Here is a 21122-nt window from a genome sequence, read left to right as displayed (position 1 = left end):
CCCCAAAACACACACAGTTCAATAGGCCCTGCACAATGAATACTGTGATAGAGTTGAACATGCTCATCATAATGTCATCGGCATCCACATTAGCTGTGGATGCACTTTTGCATGTAGAGATGTCCTCTTCTGGATCAAGCCCATACATGATAAATAACAAGAATACACACGAAGACCATGATCCCAAACACAGTCAAGTGGACAACACACATTTCACTAGTACTTCAATGTGCTTAAGTGCCCCATTAAAGTGCATTGCATAAACATCGATAAGCAAATTATCAAAAGCTTAATATATTTATTAGTAGCCAGCAAAACTCCCAAAAGAAATAGTCTGAATTGGAAAGTGTAATCTACAAAGCTCTGCAATAAAACATTATGATTTCAAACGTAAGCAATAAAGTATAATGACAGAATTGTAAAAGACTTGCATGAAATACAAGCTTCCAATGAGAAATAATTGGAAGATGCTTTTGCATGCTTAATTTCCTAGTAACAAAATCAGAGCATTTTTTTTCCTATTGAGTGATAATATGGGGGGGAAATATGACACTATTCAACCAAAGCTGAGTAGTTTAAGTCCCATTGGTTTCAATGGAAGACTGAAGCATCTGCTTAAATCTCTCCCATCAAAATCAATGGGACTTAAAAATGCTTCCCTTGCCTGCACCTACAAGTCATTTTTCAAATTTATTTTTTGTTAAGCAACAAATGTTAAACGAGTATTTTGTGTGAATTTGCCTTTAATGCAAATATTTTACAGTTGAAAAAAATATATTTGCCATGTCAGTTACAGGGTCTGTGTTTCCTACTTCATAGAAGACTCTATTTGAGGGAGTCCTTTTTTGAAATGCTACCTGGTCCAAGGTTCTCTAAAGATAGAGAACCTTAAAACAAGAGAGGAGTGTGTGTGTGTGTGTGTTTGTGTGTGTGTGCCTGCATGTAGTAGAGCATTTTTCCATACTACGGTAAGGTGAACTGTGCTTCTACTTAATTTTTTGTGAATATTTCTAAAATTGCATCCATACATAGAAATTAGAAAATGCTATTTCTCTGCAAACTTGTGTCTTCTTATGTCCCTTTTTGTGATACATCTCATTTATTTATTTTTCGTATTTTTGGCAATGCATATGGTCAACTCCAAGACAGTTATAAGAAAACTTTTATTTTCTCTCCAAATCTCTTGGAATTATAGAGCACCCTCATCCCATTGAAACAAATTATTATTTACAATTTCAAAACATTTCACTCCATGAGAGGGGTAGGCATTCCTCAGATTAAACCAGAAAGTTCAGGTTCTGAGACTGTGGCCCAGCCTAGTGAGTTACCAAGGACTATGAAGCCTATAGATTGGTTAGGCCTGGTCTTCCATGTAAATCTAGACACCCAAGAAGTACCACGTTCTGTTTGGTGCTTTACTCCTCTCTAGTTTCCAGTTAAAACTACTGACCTCAGGGACCATGACCTGGCCCTACCCCTGGGGTCCTACTGAATAGTTGCATCATATAGTATATACAGTTCCTCTTATACTAAGCCCTATAACGATCCCTTTAAGCCCCCTTCCAATATACTATGTTGATGAAACATGTTGGTGAATGGAGCTCCCTAAGGGAGCCTGAGCACTGGTTTCAATGGGAAGCTGGACCCACAATACTTGATTTTGAAGAAAACAAACAAACTGGATCTTTTGCTGTTGTTGAACAGTTCTGATATCTTACCACCCATGGTTTGTCAGGTACCCAAATCTCCCACAAGTACTTCGGCATATCTCCAAAATTCAGTGCCTAAAAAGCAAGTAATAGTTGAATAAAAAGATTTGTCACTTTTACTGCACCTTAAGATAACCCCACCCCCTCACAGTCTCTGGCACAGCCCAAATTAAACATCAACTCACATGCTGTTACTGGGCTTCTGAGTCCCTTCATGTGATCTATAAGAGGCTGTGTGTCCCTCCCCCTCCACAAGACCTCTTTTGCAATACAGAGAACTCCCAATTTACATGGTAGTTACGTTCCAAGGCACTGCGTATTTAAGTGGAATCACATATATTTGAAACACCATTGAAAAAGCCCGAAAACATTCCAACCCCACCCATTATTGTGACGCACACAGTTGCACCAAAAAACAGTCACTGCCTATACATGATGGCCTGTTTTACATTATCTTTTCTTGCCCCTTTTTTGCCTTGAAGAAGAATCACACAAACTAAGCTACTGTTGTACACTCAAATCCCTCGTGCACTGTGCTGTGGGAATATGCGGTAGACAGAAGAGACATAAGCAATACATGAATCAGGCCAATGAAGACTCTACATAAACCACCTGAAGTGCTTAACTTGCTTTAGTCCTAATTTCATTCATATTTGAGGGGACAATCTAATGAGGAACAAATCAAAGTATGGATTTCTTTGAATACTTTTTTTTTGTACCACATGAGATAAAACCCATATCAGACATTAGCTGACCATAGCACAGAGTTCTTCAGCCTTGGGTCCCCGTATGTTGCTGGACCACAACTCCTCAGCCAACTCAGCCAGGGATGATGGGAGTTGCATTAAAAAACAAGGGAACCAAAAGGTTGCCATAGCAGATGCTGCTTCCCTGTGGTTGTGTCCCTTGTTGCTCTAGTAATGTAGTGAAGAGGTCATAGGACAGGGCTGAATCACATGCTAAACTCACAGCCTATCATCTCCTGTCCATCAGTCAAGATCCGCATCAGCAGTACCGGCATGGGGTCATAACATATGGTTGGCCTCTTCCAAGTGACTTTCTCATTCATGCATTCTTATATTGGCAACAGCCACATGGAATGAAACCTAACATACAAACTGGATCCGTGCAAGCAATAAAGCGCAATATTTGTATGGACACCTTTTTTTAATGAATATAAAAACATCTTGCAAAAAGCACATGAGGAAGAAAGGCTTCTAGCCAGGCCTGCTAAATTTTGTATAGCACATTTCAAGTGACTTTCATTGGTTGATATCAAGTAACTGAGCTCCCAGTCAGTCTGTATTTAAATGGTTTGATCAGCACAAGTATATTGTTTGAAGAAACAAATCCGGAGGTCAGAAATGCCAGTAAACGCCAGATTTCCCCAGGTTCCATTCATGATCTGCCAAGCTCTGTCAGAATATTTAACCCCATCCCACTCAGCTACTCCACTTTCTTGCCAGATTGCATCCTGTTCCCAATTATGACAGGTTTTAAAGGGTCAGGACGCCCCCCCCAACACAAAAGTTGGCAATACTAATAAAGAAGCAAAATCTGTGTGGGATACTTTTGCCTAGTGAGAGGAAATTAGCATTCTGCTCAGAATTATTTGCCCCCTCTTTTATCATGATTTGGTGAGCAAAGGTGGAAACATCAAAAATGTTTACATCAAACTATGATGTCAACCCCTATGGAAAAACACATGTCTGTTCCACAGTTCTCCCATCAGACGCTTCTGATATCTTATACACATCCTGTATGCTTACAGAGTTACATCACAGTTCTTTTTACCTAAGGATTGGTCTTGAAAGGAGCTTCTTACTATTTATATTCACCGCAAACATTCTCCTCTGATATCAAGTCAGAAGCTTCCAATTGACTTGGAAGAATTCCTTTGTTTGCCAGCCGATACCTTATTTCAAAGAGAAGCACACCTCAAAACAACAGAAACCTGGTTTTTGATTCTTCCTTACTTTTGAATCAAACCTCCAAGGGTATTAGCAAATGCAACGCCACACAAAAAGAAAGAATACAGTAAGCTGATTCACAGATGTATTAAGACCACCCTACCTGTATCTTAAGGATATTTTTCTATGCACCCAACAAATCTTGCAGCATTGATGTTGAAGCTAAGGAAGAGAGGAAACACCCCCCATCACAGTTACTGTTACCCATATATAATGAAGAAGATGCACAACTGAAGATTCAGATAATTCCTCTGTGGTTGAATCTTACTCGCTAAAACACAGGTACCTGGTTTTTGTTTGTTCTTTGCTTTGCCATTTTTCTCAGCAGAAAGTTAACCCAATAACAAATACTTGCCTGGCTTAGCTTACAGCCCAAGTACAGAAATTTTACACTGGCATGCAGGAGTGATCCTTGAACATGTGTGCCCTCCCCACTGTGCAGTGCCAGCTCCTAGACATTGGTGGCCTACAAACAAACCCCATTAGTTGAAAAAGCAGTAGGGCCTGCATATTAAGAGTTCTCTTGGGCTGCTGCTGACCTAGTTGGGTGCTCTGTGAAAAGGAAGCATAGCAGTACTGCTAGACATGGGGTGGGCTCTGGGTTTGGCCCGCACCCACTTCAACTCACCCTGGGGTTGGCTTTGTCACCATAATTGATTATTCAGTGTCTGCAAGAGAGGCCCTTCTCATGGTCCCTCCAACTGGTGTTCATTATGCTATGAATGAGGATAGAGCGTTCAAGTTGCAGAATTCCACCTTCCTGGGATATGGTTGGCATCATCATTGCACATCTTACAGTGCCAATTACAAACATATCTAACCAGCCAGGCTTTCTCTTGTTGAATTGCAAATTGCAATTCTCTTGTTGAATTGCAAAACGGTTAGTGTAAATCTTCTGTGCTTCTGTGCTCTATTGTACTTTAGATTGCTGCATGGTTTTACCACTTTTATGTAATAATAATAATAATAATAATAATAATAATAATAATTTATTATTTATACCCCACCCATCTGGCTGAGTTTCCCCAGCCACTCTGGGCGGCTCCCAATCAGTGTTAAAAACAGTACAGCGTTACATATTAAAAACTTCCCTGAACAGGGCTGCCTTAAGATGTCTTCTGAATATCAGGTAATTATTTATCTCTTTGACATCTAATGGGAGGGCGTTCCACAGGGCGGGCGCCACTACCGAGAAGGCCCTCTGTCTGGTTCCCTGTAGCCTCACTTCTCGCAATGAGGGAACCAATGTAGGTGTTGTCGTTGTTGTTTTTTGCGCTTTCTGTAACTCCCCATTGGGATTGATAAAGGATGGAACAGAAATGTAAATATTAACTAGTAACAATTGGAGGAGACAGTGTAAGCCCCATTTCTGTGCTCTAATCACCCAGTTTTGTTGAAAGTTCTACGCATGATGCAGAGAGGAGATACTGGCTTTAGGCTTGGCCCCTGAATGTCCTGCCTCTACATGCCAGGGCTTTGTGTGAACCAGCTCTTGTTCTCAGTCTGCAGGGCCAACATCATTCTGGACTTCTGGACTATTGAGATTTAATCAGGTTTCACACCGCTGATGGTCTGTGAAATACATATACATGAAAATGATTACCCCAAACCGTCATCTCTGCAACTCACAAGTCAAATCAGGATTTATTTTTTCTTAATAATAATTTGGCATGGAATTGCCTATGGGCAGGTTAGGTTGAGTTATTGTGCATGCAACCAAGTGCTGCAATTTCAGGTGCTATCCCACAGATGGGGCAAATTGGCCCTAAAATTCATCACCATACTTACATCGATGGAATCCTACATATTTTGAGTCACAGAAGACTTGTGACACCACAATTTGTGTCAGGGCTCCCCTTCTCACCCTTCAGAGAGCAGATTCATCAAATGCAGTGTGTTTTGGCACATGTAGTGTTCTATATCTACCTCACGCATGAAGCTCTTACTTCTGGTAACACTCTTGATGACAGCGGCTACTTGACGAATTGCCACTTTAGTGGAATCAAAAGCTTCACAGGTGAATCTATATGCATCTCCGGGAGCACCATGCATTCCAAAAAGGTTCTTCATAAGGCAAGTATACATGCTGAATCCACTATTATTTAGGAAGATAGACAAATATAGGTCTTCCCTGTGTACTTGCTATCCATACTTTAGGACCTGATTGCTTGGTGGTATTTCCAAAGGCTCTGCTCTACTAATTATAAAGGTAAAGGGACCCCTGACCATTTGGTCCAGTCATGGCCGACTCTGGGGTTGCGGTGCTCATCTCGCTTTATTGGCCCAGGGAGCCAGCGTACAGCTTCTGGGTCATGTGGCCAGCATGACTAAGCCACTTGTGGTGAACCAGAGCACCGTTTACCTTCCCGCCAGAGCGGTACCTATTTACCTATTTGCACTTTGACGTGCTTTCGAACTGCTAGGTGGGCAGGAGCAGGGACCAAATAACGGGAGCTCACCCCATCGTGGGGATTCGAACCACCGACCTTCTGATCGGCAAGTCCTAGGCTCTGTGCTTTAACACACAGAGCCACCCGCGTCCCCTACTAATTATACTTGAGACTTAAAACAAAGAGCAGAAAAACCTACAGCTAGGCTGTACCTAGTGGGTGATTGAACATCTCTTGCACAAAATACTCCTTACTCATACAAAATTAGCATGTTATGGAAAAGACTAGCATTCTTCCTAACAGTCTGAATTGTATAGGGAAAATTCATTCACTGCCCTGTTTCTTTATCCAACCATCAACGTCACATGGGGTTTGCATGTTTTCACTTTTATTCTCCTTCATCCCTCTGTCACAGATGAGAAATGAAACAGACAAAAAAACCCAAATCCTTGAACGGCTGAAGTGATTATTGTAAGTGTTGCAAGCTAGGGAAAAGAGGTGTGCAAAATACCCTTTGTGAGACAAGTTGCTAGTCCTACTGCAACTCTTTTAGACCCACTTAAAATTCTTCAAATGCTTTTCCAAAGCAAGAAACTCCAAATTCACCTCATTGTTTTCCTTTAAGCAAAATCTGGTGGCAATTCCGAGAGAAAAGAATTGCTGCTGTTGACACTTGGGTTAAAATAAATGTAAAATCCTGAAAGGGATATGGTAGCCACCCCACACATGCCTGCCTCAAAACTAGTGACTGAAGAAAGAGACAAATATCTGCAGTTCCTTTCCCAGCAGGGGTCTAAAAGTCAACATAATTTAAGATACTGTAAAGTCGGTTCCCTGTAAACTAGAGTTCAGTTTGCTAATCTTTCTCTCCACCTCTGCTTGTGTTTCTGTCTCATGCACTGACACCACCAAAACGGTTCTGCAGAAACAGAGCTGGGCAATTCATTTCATCTAGTGCTCTCCATCAAGAAACAGAGGGGGCCAGGTGGAAATTCCTCAACAGAACAACACTAGGGAAGCAGAGGGAAGGAGGGAGGGAGAGCATCATAAAATCAGCAGGTTTGGTGATATATTGCAATCCAGCAGCAAGAGAGATAACAACTGGGAATGTAGACGATTGCTCTCTTCCCCAATAAAATAAAAGCAGATTGAACTACCGACCTACACACAGTAATGGAAATGGTCTACCGTGTTGCTGGTTCCTGGAGAAAAGCAAAAGGAAGGTCAACCTGCAGCCCCCATACTATTTGAGAGTTTTCTTTTATTCCTTTTTCAGCTGACTAGTGCAATACATGGGAAAGATTTTTTGTGCATTTAATTAATACGCATTCTTTAACAAACATGCAATACCTTGTTCCTGCAGCCCAGAAACTAGCAAAATAATGAGAACCATAATGATTACACACAAACACACACTCTGAAGCCTTTTAAATATTCATTTACCATGTACGGATGTGGTAGCCACTGGGCGGATTCACACATTGCATTAAGGGGGGAAAGTGGACACCTTAAAATATAAGGTGTGGAGATAGAGATAACACATCTCCTGCAGGCAGGTATCAGAAAGTGTGCTGCCAAGTGTGCTTTCCATATCTGTGCTGGTGTTCTGCCTGACAAGAATGTTGCACACACAACTAAATAACTTACAGCACATCAAGGGCAGAGCGGAATTGTACGCACTGGCCCTGCTCCCTGTCTCCAAATCTTGATGGAGTCTTCTGCACAGAGCACCTAGCCTTAGCCATCGCTTTGGGCACCTTCAGTTGAAAAATGAAAATATATAGCGGGATTATGATTATGATCATGATCTGTATTACCTGCCCTTCACCCTAGGGTCCTAGCTGTTTATACGAAATCCACATTTCTTTCTTCTCTCTCTCTCTCTCTCTCTCTCTCTCTCTGCTTTCCTTTTCCTCTTGCACTGCTCTTCGGTATCTTCAAACCCCTACTTAAAGCGCTTGGTAGCCTGACCTGCTAGTCACAGGTACTGCACATTAAAGTGGAAAATGGAGATTTGGCACCTTGCTGTGTTCAGCTGCTTGGTTTTCGGTTTGTTTTGCTGCAATGTTTTATTCCTGGGTGTTTCTAAGAATTCAAAAATAACACATTGTTTACACATATATTTTGTTAGAAACTGTTTACATTTTTGCCAATTTAATCTTTGTTTTATTGTATCACAGCTCTATTCTTTTGGATTATACGTTAGTAAGGTCCAACATGGCAAATAATATGCTGATTATTTGTTAAAGGAAGCATCTGGTAGGTACACCAATGCCAACCTACGTTTATGACAGGAACAAAAATAAACCTTTTAAATTAATATTTCATTTGCCAACTGTTCCTCTTGCTCTGCTGCAAGCTGCAATACCAGATCTGGCTATGCCATATTTCACATAACCAGGAGAACGATAGTCTCTCCCTGCTCCCGCCAAACCCCACCACCATCATACTGGACCACCAAGAAACCAAAGCAAATGTAAGTCCCATTGAGTGCAATGGACCTTACTTCTAAGCTGATGTGTATAGGATTGCACTGTGAGAGACTCAACTCTACCATTGTCTCAAATGTGGCAGGAAGCTAGTGAGAGCCAATTAACACAATCCAACTGGCATGCTGGTGATAGAATTCATTAAGGCGCTCCACAGAAGATGAAGTCATCAGGGAATTGCTTTACTACATGCTTAATTCACAACTCAATCCACATTTACAGTGCCACAGTCTGAAAGACTTCCAGGGGTGCAAAAAGATCGAATTTCTCAAGCATTCCTATCTGTTATCCTTATTTGCCAAAGCAGCCTAAGTTTGCACGTGCTTTTCAGTGCAGAGACCCAGTGCATCGCAGGCATTGGTCTGCTATTGGGGCTGCCAGCAGCCTCTGCCAATCCTGTCACGGAAACATAATCTTGCAGTCAATTGAAATAAGTACAAAATTAAACCACTGATTTAAATGTATTGTTTCACCTGACTATATTCATACTGAAAACAAGTAACCTTGGCAAGAGGTTCTCTATAGAAGTAATGTCCAAGCATAGGATTCCAAGTGAGAAAACAGCCATCCTTTTTGCTCAGTTAAGGACAGAGTTGCTTTACTTACAGTACTCACTGATACAGAGTAGTGCCACCTCTTTATTTGCTGCCCATGGCAGACATTTTGTGCTGGCACCCACATGAGTTTTACTGCAGAGACCCAAAATAAAAGTGCTGGTTAAGGCTATAGAAAAAGACTCCCCATTTATATCCTAGACACACATGGTAAGATGCAGCCACCCTGCAGCGGTCTTATTCCCAAGAACAGCAGCAGTGACACTTAATAGTACTCTAGTCTACGCTCACAAAAACCAGTGCGCTGATAGAGACTTAATCTTGTGGCATGTTACCCAATGCAGTGGTTGCAATACAGATGAAAATGCACACCCTCATTCTTGCCATGTCTTGGGCTGTCATTGTTTGCATCCACCTTCAGCAGTTATTCATACATCCCCATCCCCTTTTAGTACAGTATAGTGTGAAAGTAGAAATGGATCGTGTCTGCCAACCTCCTTCCCAAGATCTGTGCATTTGGTAGGTTGCAGGAAAAGGATGTCTATACACATACAGCTGTGCATGTGGTGGGTCTCTATGCAATAGGTCACACAAGATTCCCAGTTGTGTGGAGAGTCTGCACGTGCAACAGTCATAGGCACGTACACTCCCCTTTTCACATGGTGCAGAGAACCCACAGACATCAAGGATTGGGTACAAAGCATTAGGACTGACAAGTGTGGTCCTGCTCCCCATTTCATGCATAAGCTATGTGGAAGGAAGGAAGGATACGAATAGCCTTTCACATAATGGAACCAAGAAAACTGCATGAAAGCTCTTTTGCTGGATCAGGGCATAGATATCATGATGAGACTTGGAATAGCACCACAGTGACAGTATGAAGTAACATCAGGTATAGCTGCATTCGAAAACTAATCTTACCTGATCCCAGTTAACTTCCTGTATCACTATGGTAACAATGGAAGATCTAGGTCAAGAGGGAGAAGTCTACAATGTGGATCTCTACCATTAAGGTGTGTTGAAAAATGAGGGGTACTAAAAAGTTGTAACAACTTGGGAATTCAAAATATATTTTGGTTAAATTAATATAATTTAGTCTTACTTGTTAAATATGATGTGTGTTAAATTACACAGAAATAATTAAAAATGACTGTCAAGTACTTGCAATTATGCTATATGTTATTATTTATTTAGCATTACCTGACATTTTCAGAAGGTAAAATTCAAAAAGTTTGTGCTTCTTCATCAAACGTAGACGTCCCAAGCTCAATGTTGCCCAGTCGCAAAAAATAGCAGGTTTGAATTCCTCACACCCAAAAATATATTGTCAAGACCCCATCCCACAGGAAAAAAAATACAAGAATTATGTTTCAGCCCCTAAAATGACATACCCTATGCTACTCCACAAGCATTTTGCCTCTTCTGAGAAAACCCAGCATAATAGCATTGCCTGCTGAGGGCCTAAATATTCTGACGTTACCCGAGTGGCTGAGAAAGGCTTTCTGGCTGCCGATGGGAACACTGGAAGGGCCCTTTGTTGTTGGCAGCAAGGAGCAATGTTGAAGCATTTGCCTCTTGAAACCATGTCTGTGAAAACATTTCATGAAGATGCTTTGGCAGGCTTTCCCCCAGGCCTGTGTAGAGCTGCTTCCTTTAGAAGGAACAGCATCCGCTTCCCACGGCTGTGTCAGGGCTGCCCCACTGTCGCACCCCAGAGCTTCACCTGAAACCTGGAGGCTTAATGTCCGGCGAATAAAGGGTATGGCTCTAGTGAATTGGCAGGGGCCAAACTACTTACTTGAGGCAATATTTATTTAGACCTAAGCTTTGTGCAGAGGCCAACACTGCACAGCCCTCGTCCCCTCACTTGAGACGAAAGCCACACAGCTCCTGTGGACTGGGGGCTGGCCTCAGGTGGCCCCTTAAATGGCATGGAAATGCCTTGCCAAATAAGAGGTCAAGGGACATTGAATAAGTATTACCAAAAAAACAAAAGGGTGTGTGTGGATGCAAATTTAGAAGTCATTACTATAACACTCACCCAGAGTTACTGACTGATGTGGACAAGCTCCTTAAAGAAAGGAGGCCAACTACCTGCCGTCCTGGCTGATTCCTGTCGTGGTTCATTTGGGCAAATGGGACAATGCTCCACCAGCCTCAGTCTGCTCCAAGGCAACACCCAACATCCTGCCTTCATACTGGCAGCCAGTCCAGAGGGCAGCATGGCTCCTTCGCTTCCTCCTCCTTGGCCTCAGTGATGCCCTTGCAGATCTCAGCTGGCAGAAGGAGGAGCTTGAATGAGCTAGAGGAATTTCATGGCTCCTGGCTCCCCCCACAGTGAGTCTCCCATTCTTTTCCCTGCCACTCCCAATAGACACTGTAGTAAACCAAGAAACCTGTTTTAGTTTCACAATGGCAGTTTAAATTACACATGCATGGGGGAAAGAAAACCCTCCCACAATTAAATCTCAACTTAGAAAAGAGCCCTAGATAAGACTTTTGCCACTTGGCACAGAATGCTTGGCTTCATGGTGCCCTTGTCTCCAGTTTGCCCTTATTTCTGGAAGAGTTAAGAGCCAGAGACTGAACTGGCAACCAGTTGTTTCAAAAGTAATTAAAAACATTACAAGCTTGAAATTAAAAATGTATGCCTGACACACACACACACACACACACACACACACACACACACACATGCACCACCTTAGTGTGGACTGCACACTTTGTAAAAGACCACTGACAAAATGCAGCACAACAGCCAAATGACCACAAATATATAATTTTATCTGCCAGCTCCCATAACTCCTTAAATACTATTTATTATTTCATTATTATTTGCTAGTCACTTTTTCTCACAGTGATCCAAAGCAACTTCCATTAGAAGCAATTAAGTAAAAACCCAAAAACACAGCTATACTGATAAAAGGCAGCACTTATAAATCCTGCCCAGCTGAATTCCAACTTTCAAATCAAGAGCCAAAAGTCTGAATAAAGAGGAAAGTATTTGCCTGATGCCTAAAAATAGATAAAGATGGTGCCAGGCAAGCCTCCCTGGGGAATGCATTTCACAAGCAGGAAAACCAGCACTGAAGAGGTCTGTTCTCATGTTGCCAGCCTTCCAAACCTCTCATGGGCACTTGAGGGAAGGGCCTCAGATGATGACCACAGGGTCTGGGTCATTTCATGTTGGGAGCCGCGGTCCTTGAGGTACTGGTGTAAGGCCTTATAGGCCAAAATCATTGTTTTTAATTGAGCCTGCAAAATAATTGGTAGCCAGAATTAGTTTTATACATTCAGACCAGTTGACAATCTGGCTGTCAAATTCTGTGCCACTTGCAGTTTCTGAACTATCTTCAAAGGTAGCCCAGTGAATAATGCATCACAGTAGCCTAACCTGGAGATTACCAGAGCACAGATGACAGAAGTTAGTTTGCCCTGTCTGGACAGGGAGTGTAGTAATAGATCCAGGGTGGTAGTAATAGATCCAGGAGCACCCCCAAGCTGTCTACCTAATTAAAGAAGGTGTTACATTTCCTGACAAATAGAGACAAAGTGTGGTTTTGCACAAGCCACTATACCTTCCAGACAGAACAAACTGGCAGCTCAATCAAAATCCAAGGCAATGTACCTCACATACCAGTAGCTAGAATTTGCAAAATGATGTACTGTACTTGCCAGTGCACGCAGCCAAAATCTGTGCTTCTTTCAATCCCCAGTGATTAGCTCCTAGCTAGGTCTTAAGATAAGAAGCCTGTCCTGCTTCCTGTTATATTACATCCATAATCAGAGCAGCTCAGCCACAAGGCTTGTCCATCTGTCACCTTTCACTAGCATAACATTGCTTTTAAAATAGAAGTAACAGAAGCCACTGAAGGTTTGAAAGTCTAGAAATATAGGTATTCGGGCAGGTTCGCTTTCAACCAAATCCTATGAAATCCAAATGAAAAGGAGACCATACAATCCTTCTCACCCCCAGAAGTGTTTTGCTCATGCAACAGAGAAAAGGCTCCCCTTTCAAAGAAGCAGGAAACTCTTCCTCTTCAAAATGAACAGAAAGTTTGCCACAATGGAGAGAAAAGGTCAAGCCGAACAGGCCTGAAGTGTTAAGGAAGTCTGTCAGACATAAAAAGTAGGTTTCTCCATGTCTCTAAGGAAGCTATGATTCAATAGTTTTGCTGGTTGTATGATTCAACAGTTCATTTGAACCACTTTAACACATGGCCTCTGTCTACCAATGTGATAGCAAATCCCAACAGAGGAAAGAGCAAGAGAGGGAACTTCCTAGGAACACTTAAATATATCTATGGCAAATGGGACTCCACAGCCACGAGAGAGCAATCTTCCATTGATGAAAACAACATGGGATTGCTAGAACGAAATGATCACCTGCCATGTAAAAAACACATGGTCATAATGGTGCAGTAGACAAAGTGTTGGACCTGGGAAAGCCTGGGTTGAAATCCCTACTCAGCCATGAAGCTCACTGGGAGACCTTGGCCCAAGCACTCCCTCAGCCTAGTCAAGCTCACAGGGTAACCGTGAGGATGAAATGGGGTGACCCTGTCAGACCACCTGAATTCACTGAAGGACAGGCAATAGATAGTGAAAGAGACAGGGGGTACATAAAATGATAATATATTAGATTTAAATGCTAGGAGATTGGCCTAAAATGCTCATACAAAATGTAATTGTAGTATTATGAAACAGATCAATAACCATAAGACTTTTAGAAGACACCTGAAGGCAGCCCTGTTACAGGGAAGTTTTTAATCGTTGATGTTTTATTGTGTTTTTTATATTTTGTTGGGAACCATCCACAATGGCTGGGGCAACACAGTCAGATAGGTGGCATATAAGTAATAAAATTATCACTATCATTATCATTATTCTGCTGTTAGATAATAGCCAGAACTCAATGGACTTTCCATCCTTACAGGCAGAATAGCTCTGAGTACTTGATACTGTACTGAGAGACAGAACAGGAAGAAAAGGCTGTTGCCTTCAATTCCTATTTGTGAACTTCCTAGAGGCATCTGTTGTGGTCAGAATGTTGAGCCAGAAAGATATTTAAACTGCTTTGTCAAGGCAATATGACTTCCAGGTGATTTTTGCATATGGATGTCTTTATGCCATATTCCGAGTCACAATAAAGCATGAATGCTTAGTACGAGTAGCTCAGCTTCTGCTGTCTTCAACTCTACTCAACTAAACTTCTAACCCAGTTGTATGTGTCCAAAACATGTAGTTGGAAAACACAGTTTAGTATCAAAGCAAGCATACAAAGAATCTTTGGGTGCCAAGCAGAGTTGCCCTTGAAATTTAATTTAAAGCAAATCTAACACAGGTGAAACATCTTGGATTTAAAAGGAATCCAAAAGTGTTGGGTGTTTTTTTTACAATTTTCCCAGTGCATTCTTCTCATACATATGTTGTTACTAGATTTTGTCTGGAGTGCAATTTATATCAAATGTAAAGAAACTTTCAACAAAACATCTGAGAATTTTGAGGGAAGCTAAGACAGACTCACTAAACATGAGCAAATTTTCTCAGGTGGGTTTCAACTACCCTTCAGTTCTGAAGAACTTTGGAGCTTCACTCTGTATATTGTACTTTCTTAATATGAAATAGGGATTTCCCTCCATCAAGTTTTATTTAAAGAAGTTGCAATTGCTAGAAAGTATCCTAGTCAAAAATTCTTCTGTATTTGCTCTCTGGTATATCTTCTTCTTTGTTCTTTCTAAATGCCTCACATTCTGCCCTGGTACTTGTAATGATGGTACTGTTTGAATAGAAGGAGTTGGGGAAGGGTTGTGCACAAGTTTTATAGGCTTTACATTTAATAATACAGTCAATAAAGCTGACCCACTTAATCAGTCAAATGCTTTCCATTGTGGATGTTAAAGTGCCGTAGGTCAGCTATGAAGACACCATTAAACGTGATTTAGCCATTATTTCTGACCCCGTAAAGTAGATAGAAGGGACAGTTAACACCTTCCAAACTGGACCTTTTTCATAATTGTCCATTGGCAAAGTAGCGTTATCTGCAGGCCTATAATATAGATACGCCCTATGTTATTTCCTGAATACTATACTTCCCTCTTTCTTCTACTATTATACATAGAGAAAAAGCTCTCCACACTTCATGTAAACACCACTGCATAATCATCCTCTCTCATATATGTCAAGCTATTAAAGTTTTATATCTACACCTGTTTAAGGAGATTGTGACTGCTTCCCTGGCAGTTGCGGAAGAAAGTGTTCAGTTTTGCTAGGAATTCAAAAGGAACTCAGATCAGACTAAGGGTGCAATAGTCTGTTTTAATAGGATTCTTGAGCTTGAATGATGCCCCTGCCAAATGACCTATAATTAACCGAGTCAGATGCAGCGCACAGGTCATGATGTGGTCACATGTTTGCATCCAGTGAAAAGGGAATCACAACTCTCCAAAAACTGGAGAATGTGGCAGAACTGGACCCATCAGAAGAGGCTGCTTTAGAATAAGCTATGGGGAGTGGCAACAGTGAGAGGGGAAGAGGAAACAGAAAGGAGAGCTAGGGAGAAGAAGGTGAAGACCTATGAAGGACCAGAGACATCTAGGAAACACAAAGAGAGGGATGGAGGAGGAAGAAATGGCGTGAAGGAACAGGGGGTACAGAGACAATGTCCAGGAAACCAATTCCAGTTCCAGTTAGTAGCCATGTTGATCTGTTCTAGCTGCACACACACACATAGTCTTTTGAAATATTAAAAGACTTCCAGTAGGACTTAATTTACCTAATGATTTCCTCTATTGGAAGCCAGCAAGTGGTTTGCTAGCACCATGGGCCTTTTTTCTCCTTCCCTCCCTCCCTCCCCACCCCCCGCCACATGCCCCCTCGTGGCTCAGGGCAGGCTAGGAGAACCCTGAGAACAGCGCACTGGGGAACAAAAAAGGAGATTGTTCTGCCTGACAAACTGAAATGTTTATCCTGATGGAAAAATCTCAATGCTCTGTTGAATTCCACCTTAACTGTGGCATAAACTGGGTTGCAACGTTTTGTTAATTAATTGGTAAGATCAAATTATTTTTAAAAAAACAACACTTTAATTGACTAAAAACATGCCTCTGATTAATCAGTCAGCAGATTTTTTTGGGGGGGGGGGGTTAAGATCATCTTTCATAAGTATATACTTACAAAAACTGCAGAAAACAAACACTATTTCAGAAGAAACCTTTCTCTCCTGTGTGTGAGAGTAGGAAAAAAGGCTCTTCTAGGGGGGCTCTAGTTTCAGACAATCATCCTGCAACTTAGAGAAGGCAACTGGGACAGGGTTGGGAGGTGGAGCCAGCACAGTTGTTCCTCTGCTCCATCCCCACACCTGTGGTGTGGTATCAGAATGAAACCTGGGAGACAGGGCCAGATTTAGGTTTGATGAGGCCCTAAGCTACTGAAGGTAATGGGGCCCTTTATATAGCAGGTGGGGCCCATTACTTACATCATAGGACCCTTCACAACACAACACACTGTTGCTGTACGTAGGTTTTATTTTATTTGTTTTTTATCTTATATTTTGGAAATGTACATCCAGTGGTTTTTTTTCCCTTTATTTTTTTTTTGGGGGGGGGTCCCAAGAGAGTGGGGCCCCAAGCTATAGCTTGTTTAGCTTATAGGTCAATCCGACACTGCTGGGAGACCAGGGTTCAGATCTCCACTCAGCCATGAAGCCCACTAGGTGATCTTGGGAGCAGTCACTATATCTCAGCCTAACTCATTTCACAAGGTTATTCCGTGGATAAAATGGAGGGTGTGTGTGTGAGGTTGTATGTCACCTTGAGCTCCATGGAGGAAAGGTGGAAGAAAGAAAGAAAGAAAGAAAGAAAGAAAGAAAGAAAGAGCAAATTAGTTTCCTGAATCCCTGAAGAGGACTTTTGTTGTTTTCATAATATGTGTAATGTCTTGAAAATTCTGCCCTTCATTGTAATGAAAAAGAGGAATACATGAAGCAAGAATAAACCCATTTTTTTTTACCATTTTAGATATCTAAGCCATTTTTTTCAGTTTACAATTAGACACAAAAGAGTTGAACAGTATATGAAGCATATAATCAAGATACCTTTGCTGTCACAAACTAATGTTGATGTTTTCTGGCTTTTGAGTCCTATCAGTGAGTATAAAGAATCTAATGCAATTAATAATGGCAACATTCCTGCAAATGGTAAGAACAGCCCTGCTCTGATGCCTTTAAATTAGCCTAATAGGTATGCTGTTGATATGCTATCACAGATCAATGCAGACTCTTGACAGCCTCAGCAAAAGAAGGTGCAATTTTCCTCACATACGGTTATCCTTTAAAAGACATGTTTTCAACATTCCAATAGTTTAGGGCATGGATGGAGAACCTTTTCCTGCCCAAGGGCCACATTACATTCTGGGCGTTACCTTACAAGGGCCACATGCCAGGAGTGGGTGGGTCCAGAGGCAAAAGGGAACAGAGCAAAATGAAAATGTTGCATTTGTCCTGCAGTAAGTTACTTTCCACAAACACTCCCCCACTCCTTTCTATCCTCCATGCAGACAAGAAGTATGATCAGAATTCAGGGATACTGTATAGTCCAGCCAGACAAAAGCACTTGAGATGTGAAGGAGGCCAGTAAGTGGCATAGTTCTCAGGAAAGTTTTGAGAGCCAGACACATTTGGCCCCGGGATAAGCCCAAAATTTGGAGCGTCAAATCATGATTGTGGGTTAGTTGAACATATGTTTGGTAGTTTTTTAATCTTTGTAGTCCACATGAGGTTACCAGTCTTGTTCTATACCAAGGATAGGCAACTGGTAGCCCTTCTAATGCTGTTGGACTCCAAGTCCCATCAGCCCCAGCCAGCATGATTGATGGTCAGTGATGATGGGAACTGGAGTCCAACAACAGGGCCGTAGGTTCCCCCATCTGCATTCTGTTTGCTTTGCGCATCAGAACTGGATAGAGCTCACATTCCTTCCACAGAAAAATGCTCTCCTGGTTACCCTCGCCCCAAATGTCTTCATTTCAGTAGCTTAGTTAGAGGCAGAGCCCTTTTTGTTGATGCAATTGTTAAACAAATGGAAATAAGAAATCCTTGCTAAATCTTTAACACCCAGATATCTACAAGTAGAGCCCAATATGCCTTTTGGCCACCTCAGTTCTAATACATGATCTACTGCAGCCCTAGCTCAATCTTCAAAGAAAATAACCAGCAGAGTAATCAGGGATAATTTTAATTATTATTCCCCTTCCACGCTTAGTGCCGATACTAGCCCCAGTACAATCTTTTCGTGCTTTTACATGTTCAAGCAATTCAGGGTACTTTACAGTGTAGCCAGTAAGATTTGGTTTGCTGTTACCAAGAGGGAAACCTCTTTATAATTTCTATAGCACTTACTTAAGCAGCCTAGGAATTGCTGAAGGAACCCCTCCTTATAGCAGAAGTTATGGTGCAAAGATAGTATTTTTTCTGGAATTACTGGATGCTAGTTCTCAAAAGCAGATGTCGGTACCTGAGAGTCTATCTGTAAGAAAGCACTTGGCATGCCTTTCCCAAAGTTCTTTTCCACTTTTTCTCAGACAGCATGTTTTATTTATATGGCACTTTTTAGCTATATAAAGCATATGCATTAAATCTGTCCCAGCAATGTTCTTTGCAATTCCTGGAATCCAGGAACAGCCATATTGTCGCAATTAAAACTTTTAAGGGTCTGTAACCGTAAAATAGATTAAACCGATTTTTGACAACTGTTTCATATCTCTCACCTTTCCTGTGTCACTGAATGAATGGGGGAACTGTTTGGATTCCCTTAGAAAGAGGGTTCAGTGTTTCTAACTTGATGAGGTATAAGAGTCACGCTCTGTTTCTTGGGAGAAGTGGTTTTCAAACACCCTGTGTTCAAGAAACACTTTCTACAGCAGATTCTTCTCTGGGAACCCTTGACTATCTGCTGAAAAACGCATACATATTCAAAAGGATTCTGGGACGTGTTTTGGGGAACATTCTCTGTTCCTGCAAGACATTGACCAGATATGTGGGGCCTCACCATGTCTCTGACAGGGGTGGAGAACCGTTTCTGGCCTGAGGACCACATTTCCTTCTGGGCAGCCTTCCAGGGCCACATGCCAGTTGTGGCAGGGTCCATGGCAGGGCTGTTTTAAGCATATGAGGCACTGGGGTGCAAAGATCTGCCTGGCGCCCTCCTCACCCCAGGTTGCCCAGTCCCAGGCACACAGGAGGGCAGAGCCAGCCAGTCACCTCAGCGTCTCGCTGGCTCGGTCGTCCCTGAACTTGCAGCGCAGAGCTGCCCGCAGCAGCAGAAGAGAAGAGGAGTTTGGATTTGATATCCCGCTTTATCACTACCCAAAGGAGTCTCAAAGCGGCTAACATTCTCCTTTCCCTTCCTCCCCCACAACAAACACTCTGTGAGGTGAGTGGGGCTGAGAGACTTCAGAGAAGTGTGACTGGCCCAAGGTCACCCAGCAGCTGCATGTGGAGGAGCGGAGACACAAACCCGGTTCCCCATATTATGAGTCCACCGCTTTTAACCACTGCACCACTGATGGGTGGGTTCTTCCCCAGACTCAACTCTTGGGCCCCGGACTATTGGCCTGGCGCCCCTGAGAGCCCGGTCCCCAGGTGCCCCGCACCCCTAGTGCCTATGGGTAAGACGGCCCTGGTCCATGGGCAAAAATGGGTGGAGCAGTGATACCTTTGTACAGGAGATGAGTTTCTTCAGGCACTCACATGCATTATGATAGTTCAAGGAGGCAATTCAGTAAAATCGTGGAAGTGGAGTTTCCAGCTACCCCACCCGTTGCCCTTGGAAGCCTTATAAGAAGCTGCTGCAGGACAGGACTGCTGGCAACAGCATTTTTGCTATTGGAATCTGCATGTTTTATTTATCTACTGTACTTATTAAATTTATATCCCACCTTTTTCTTCCAAGGGTCTCAAGGTGGTGTTCATGGGTCTCCTCCCCATTTCATCCTCACAACAACCCTGTGAGGTGGGTTAGGCTAAGAGATGGTGACTGGCTCAAGGTCACCCAGTGAGTTTCATGGCTGAGTGGCGATTTGAACCTTGCTCTCCCAGGTCCTAGTCCAACACTCTAACTATTGTGCAGCACCGGCTCCCAATGTTGTTTAAGCAATCTTGTTGCATTTATAGTATCAAAATGTGGCTTTGTGTAGGCCATTTTATTTTTGCTTTGCTATGTTATTATGAAATTGTTTTGTAGAGTTTATTTGAAATGCAACCCCCTTTCTTTGTTGCAAGCTGCTTTGAACATGGTTTTGTGTATGTCTGCGTGGAAAAGCGTCATACAAATAAAAGGAACGAATGAATTTCAGCCAAGCAAAATGTACGGGATGTGAAGCAGGGCCAGGAGGGGCACGGTCTGAGGGCCAGATGGAGATACTTGCAGGGCTGCATTTGACACCCAGACCTGAGGTTCCTTACCACACCTCTGCGGGAGCCACACATGCTGCAGAAAGTAACTCTAACTCTGCTCTGTGTTTGCACGTTACAAGTAGAGATAGGTTTTCTCTCAAAATATGTATTCAAATTCATATTTTCTCCCAGATATTATTTAAATGTGTATTTGGATAGATTTAAGCTGCAGACAACTGTGTTGCAATATTCAAAGAAGTGTGACACCTGGCAGACGGTTAAATTCTGAGTTGGACTTTACTCCAAATAATGTGCAGAACACTTCGCAAAGGGATTTGCCGGACAAAAGCACATTGCCTACTTGTTGAAAAACATCCCTAGTTGCAGGAGAAATGTATACATTTAATTTCAAAATTAGTCAGGGATTATTGGTATATAACTCTGTTATGTGCAACATTGCACCAGTCTGACAACAACATATAAAATGAGTTGAATCAACAGCTTTAAAATCCATTGTAAGAGCTGCCCTCCTAAAAAACTACAATATGGAGTCCACTGAGTGTGGTGTGTGTGTTCACCTCAGGCGAACCTTCTTAGGGATTCTGGTGGAAGCCTAAG

The 21122-nt window shown here is 42.2% G+C and overlaps 1 protein-coding gene across 9 annotated transcripts in view; it reads right to left on the bottom strand.

Annotated features, from left to right (window-relative positions):
* Positions 1 to 21122, bottom strand: part of PCDH9 (protocadherin 9) — a 737830-nt gene that overhangs the window by 391340 nt on the left and 325368 nt on the right. For 5 of the 9 annotated variants that reach the window (XM_028728398.2, XM_028728400.2, XM_028728401.2 and 2 more), the window contains exon 3: positions 1719 to 1784. The exons of the other annotated variants lie outside the window; for them this stretch is intronic. In XM_028728398.2, coding sequence (XP_028584231.2) covers positions 1719 to 1784 — 66 coding nt within the window. The remainder of the gene's footprint in view (positions 1 to 1718; positions 1785 to 21122) is intronic. 9 annotated transcript variants of the gene reach the window in all.

Source organism: Podarcis muralis, chromosome 4 (genome assembly GCF_964188315.1).
Source record: "Podarcis muralis chromosome 4, rPodMur119.hap1.1, whole genome shotgun sequence".
Taxonomy (NCBI): Eukaryota; Metazoa; Chordata; class Lepidosauria; order Squamata; family Lacertidae; genus Podarcis; species Podarcis muralis.
The sequence above is the reverse complement of the archived record's forward strand: the minus strand, read 5'-3'. Positions and strand labels throughout refer to the sequence as shown.